The 5,237-nt window shown below is 34.1% G+C and overlaps 1 protein-coding gene across 1 annotated transcript; it reads left to right on the top strand.

Moving 5' to 3' along the window:
- The first annotated feature begins 3,836 nt into the window (after positions 1-3,836).
- On the top strand, positions 3,837-4,811 carry LOC105081017 (olfactory receptor 5T9-like). Its single transcript, XM_010970138.3, has one exon. It carries the CDS (start codon positions 3,837-3,839, stop codon positions 4,809-4,811), a length of 975 nt encoding a protein of 324 aa, XP_010968440.3.
- Positions 4,812-5,237: the final 426 nt, after the last annotated feature.

Here is a 5,237-nt window from a genome sequence, read left to right as displayed (position 1 = left end):
TAATTACCTTAAATATTAGTTGACAGAAATGTCTGTAATGGAGCATCTTGGATGCAGGAGATAAACTCCACACATCTTGTTTATCATTCCTCCAGCTCCCTGCAATGAAGTTGATAATTGCTCAAATGGGGAGATACTGAGGGTTATAAGAAAGTTATTTTGGGCAAAATTATCAGTGAGATTTAAGTAAATATACTGATATTTTACTGACATGCCTAAAGTCAGAATGCGTTGAGATAGATGCATTTTTAAGATGTCTGATACCACTAAATACTGGTATTTATGGGCTTAATCTCATTAAAATGGCATTTTAATATATATTAAGTGTTGTATAGCAGACATGTGTGACTGAAAGAAGTAATACTTAGCTTCTGGTTTGGGCCCATTCTTTGTCCAATGCTTTGATGAAAATTTGATTTTTATGGCTCCCTGTTTATCTGTTGTAGTTAAGTCAAATTTGGAAGCCATATTTCATATATATGCATTCTTCACACATAATTAATGCTTTGATTTAATAAAATATATTCAATACATCTCATAAGTAAGCCCTCTGTGACTATGCCATGTTTATGTAGTTGTAAAAGATATGTCTGGAAATTTGCACCATCTTATTTAGTCTTAGTTTGAAAGGATAAGTTTACTTTTTCAAGGTCACATTGTCACTATGTACTAAATCTGAGATTTTAATATTATTTTAGATTTCAACTATAATGTTCTTAATCTTCCACAATTGTTGGATCTTGGACACATAATTTAAATAAAGGTTAAATGTGTAATCCAGCTGAAATTTTTCCTGTGTATGTCAATTAATATGTATGGTCAACCTTTAAGCAATGCTGAAGTTGGAGGTGCTGACTCCCATGCAGTCAAAAATCCACATATAATTTTTGACTCCCCCAATACTTAATGACTAATAGCCCACTGTTGACCAGATGATAACATAAAAATTGGATTAACACATATCTTTTATAAGTTATATGTATTGTATACTGTATTCCTACAATAAAGTAAGCTAGAGAAAAGAAAATGTTAAGAAAGTCATAAGGTAGAGAAAACTCATTTACTGAACTGTACTGCATTTATCAATACTGTAAGTTTACATTGTCTGTTTACAATAAGACTCATTTGTCAATACCTACATCAATAGTGCCTTATATGATACAAAACTAGATGTTATATCTATTAATAACATTAGACGTCAAAAATTTAAGATAATGTGAAAAATAAATTAATATTTATTTACAGGCAAAATGACTCATGTATTGATAATGAAGAACCAGCAATACAATTGCTTTGTGGTAGCCTCCTGGCATCGATATGATTGCTTCCTGGTAGCCTAGTCTATACAGTAAGATATGAATCATGATAAAATATTTATGGCATAGAATATTACAGTCATATTTATCATAAAGTATTGAAAACATTGTTACATTAAAAAACACACCTGTGATGATACGGTGTGTGCAATATCTTCATTTACAAAAGGAGAGGCATCCTGTAAGGCAATGTAATTCTTCGAAAGCAAGTTATAAAACAGTAACACATTGTTAATTTTATTGTTAAGATCACTCACCTTAGGCCTATGTAAAGATAGCCTGGTATCTATGTATATTTTATGCATTCATGACATACCTAACTAATCCTTAATTTTTCAATATTTCTAGGCTGCACAATTTTCCTGCAAGCTTTTTTCTTCAAATTGTTCCAAATCTTCAAAAAATTTTCCAACATATTTGTTAAAAAAAAATCCACACATAAGTGTGTCCATGTAGTTCAAACCTGTGTTGGTCAATGATCTACTGTATTTTTTAATGGGTAATTTTTGCAGACCAACTATTGGTGCAGTTTTCAAAATGTGCTTGCGTAATATCTTTCTTTCCACTGTGCTTTTAGGTATCTGCCTAATTCCTGTTTTGCCTCTGACTTTCTTTAGTAAATAGTTTTGTATACTATACATGCATTCTTGAAAAAGAGCAAAAGAGAAAGAGAGAGAAAAACAAAGATAGATAGATAGACAGAGGTGAAAGAGAGAAAACAAGAAAATTTTAAAACATAAATGTATTATTCATGATACCTAAACTATACATTCACACATTTGCATGTTATTAATTGATGGTTTTATAAGTTATTTTATTAACATAATCATTCAAACTAAACTAAAATTTCATGTATGTGATTTCTCGTAAGTAATGTGTGAGTTGTCTCAATTAACACAGAAATCACTATTTAAGTTAATGATGTTATTTTACTCTAGAAATCTGTGAGGATTAAGTCATGTTCTTTGTTCGTTTTTATTAGAACCCCACACTTATAAAGCTAATTATTATTGCGCTAGGAAAATTTTCTGTGTAAATCTGGAAAGATGTTTCCATGAAAATAAAGACATACAATTTTATTTTTACTCTAATAGTTGTTTGCTTCTTCTCTTCTTGATATATGGGAGCCTCAATAAAGCAAAATATAGTTTCATGTTAGGAATCTAAATCATTTGTAGGTCACTGAATTCAACTCTGTCCTAAGCAGGGCAGGTTTTCACTCCTTTATTGCATTTTGGTCTGTGACACTCAGAGGAAAAACGAGTCACCAGGCTGAAATTATGCCCCTAAATATGATAGGTGCAATATTAAATTATGTTTCAAAGAGGGGGGCTTAAGTCCAGATACTGGTGACTCTTGAACAAGCTGTGTATTTGTTATGCATTTTCCTTTCTTCAGACTCCAGGGAATAAGCAGCACTCTGACAATGTAGGGAAATACAGCAGTAATAAAACACCGCTGTGTGGCTTCATAAAGCTGTAATTCTTTTAGCAATATGTTCTGAAAGCGTATTATATATTATCAGGTGATATTTATTTTACAGTAATTATAGAGACTCGAGATGCAACTCTAATATATGAAATGAATGGCCATAATTTATTTTTGACAGAAATATGTCTCAAAAATACACCCAAGGACTTTGCAGGGATAAAGACTGTGTGCATTGAAAAAGGTTTTACATTGGCATGTAGTTAAAATCTGACAAACATGATCAGTATAATGAATTGTGGAAGACAAAATGGACAAACTTAATGGTATGTCTTTCAAAGAAATGAAGCAGAAAAACAAACCACAAAACCACCGCAACAACAAAATTCTGTTTTTCTTGGCGAACAAGCTGCATTTACCTGCAAAGTAACTGCTGTTCTGTTCACCACTGTTTTAGAAATACTAACGAGATGGGAAAATAGTCAGAAGAGAGGATATCAGATGGTTTGGTTGGAAAAGCCTGCCTTGTATGACAAGTTGAAAAGTGAGTCTAACTTATCCCATTTAGTCATCTGGAAGTACTTTAAAATTTACGAATTTCCACACTGACACTTACCATTTAAATTCAACACCATCTTGTGATGTAAGTGTGTTTGTGTCCATTTTACCATTTGTGAACATTAAGGCATAAACTATAGAAAATCTAGGATTAGCACTCAGATGTATAATTTCTAACCCATTATTTTCTGATTAAAAAATTCCTATATTCATTTCCCTTTGTGATTTTTGAAATGATATAATAGGAAAACAGTAGGCCATAAATTTAACAGAAAATAAACTGGAATTTTAACCATATAAATTAGTGTTATTGTTAACATGACAAATCTAACCAACAATGGAATGAAATAATTTCTTTAATTTTTTTTACAGGGTAATGCATCCGTGTGGACTCAAAACTTCCTCATCACCGTCTATTCCCTCACTGCAAAGGATTTCACTGTGTCTTTCTAAGAATTACATCTAAGGAGATGTTAGTGTGACGACCCTATTTTCACCACAGATTGCCTTTAGAACTTAAAAATGAAAACTAATATGCCAGAGTTGCCATCAGATTTAGATTTATTTAAGATTCCGATAAAAAATATGACTGAAGTCTCCATGTTTATACTGGTGGGCTTCACAGATGATTGTGAGCTGCAGGTTTTCCTATTTTTACTATTTCTAGCAATCTATCTTTTTACTCTGATAGGAAATTTGGGACTGGTTATGTTGGTTATTGTGGATTCTCGGCTCCACAACCCTATGTACTATTTTCTGAGTGTGTTATCGTTCTTGGATGCCTGCTATTCCTCAGTTGTCACCCCAAAAATGTTAGTCAGTTTCTTGTCAGAGGATAAAACCATTTCGTATCTTGGATGTGCAGCCCAGATGTTTCTCTTTGTTACTTTTGGGACCACAGAATGCTTCCTCTTGGCCGCAATGGCATATGATCGCTACGTAGCAATCTACAACCCCCTCCTGTATTCAGTGCGCATGGCACCCAGGGTCTATGTGCCACTCATCACTGCTTCCTATGTTGGTGGCATCTTGCATGCTTCTGTGCACACAGTGGCCACATTTAGCCTGTCCTTCTGTGAGTCCAATCAAATTAAACATGTCTTTTGTGACATCCCTCCTCTCCTCGCTCTTTCTTGCTCTGACACTCACTCAAACCAGCTTCTACTCTTCTACTTCGTGGGCTCTATTGAGACAGTCACTATCCTGATTGTCCTGATCTCCTATGGCTTCATTCTGCTGGCCATCCTGAGGATGCATTCTGCCGAAGGGAGAAGGAAAGCCTTTTCTACGTGTGGCTCTCACCTAACTGGAGTGTCCATTTACCATGGAACCATCCTCTTCATGTACGTGAGACCGAGTTCCAGCTACTCCTTGGACCATGACATGATAGCATCGACTTTTTATACCATTGTAATTCCCATGCTGAATCCCATCATTTATAGTTTAAGGAACAAAGATGTCAAAGAGGTGATGAAGAGAGTGTTTGGAGGAAAAATCGTTTGTCACTAAGGTATATTTTCACACCAAATGCTAAATTGAAAGAAATTAAGACTGTTATTATTGTCTTCATATTAAAAATTATAATACAAGATTTTTTTTGGTATATTAGTGCCTTTTGTTTCTTCTCAGATGTTTCATAAATAAAGATCATAGTCAACACACCACCTATGCAGTGTGTACACATGCAGAAAATAATCATCCATCCGCTTCTTACTAAGTTCACACACACACATGCACCTACGTGCCTGCTGATACTGCTTATATTATTTTGTCTGGATTACCACAACCGAGTACATAAGACTGTATTGCTAAACAACAGAAATCTATTTTTTTCACTGTTCTGGATGCTAAGCATTTGAAATCAAGGTGTGTCCCGGCTTGATTTCTTCTGGGCCCTCTCTCCTCAGCTTGCAAATGGTCGTCTTCTTTTTCTGT

This window comes from Camelus bactrianus, chromosome 10, assembly GCF_048773025.1.
Source record: "Camelus bactrianus isolate YW-2024 breed Bactrian camel chromosome 10, ASM4877302v1, whole genome shotgun sequence".
NCBI lineage: Eukaryota > Metazoa > Chordata > Mammalia > Artiodactyla > Camelidae > Camelus > Camelus bactrianus.
Note: the sequence above shows the minus strand (reverse complement) of the source record. Positions and strands in the feature narration are given on the sequence as shown.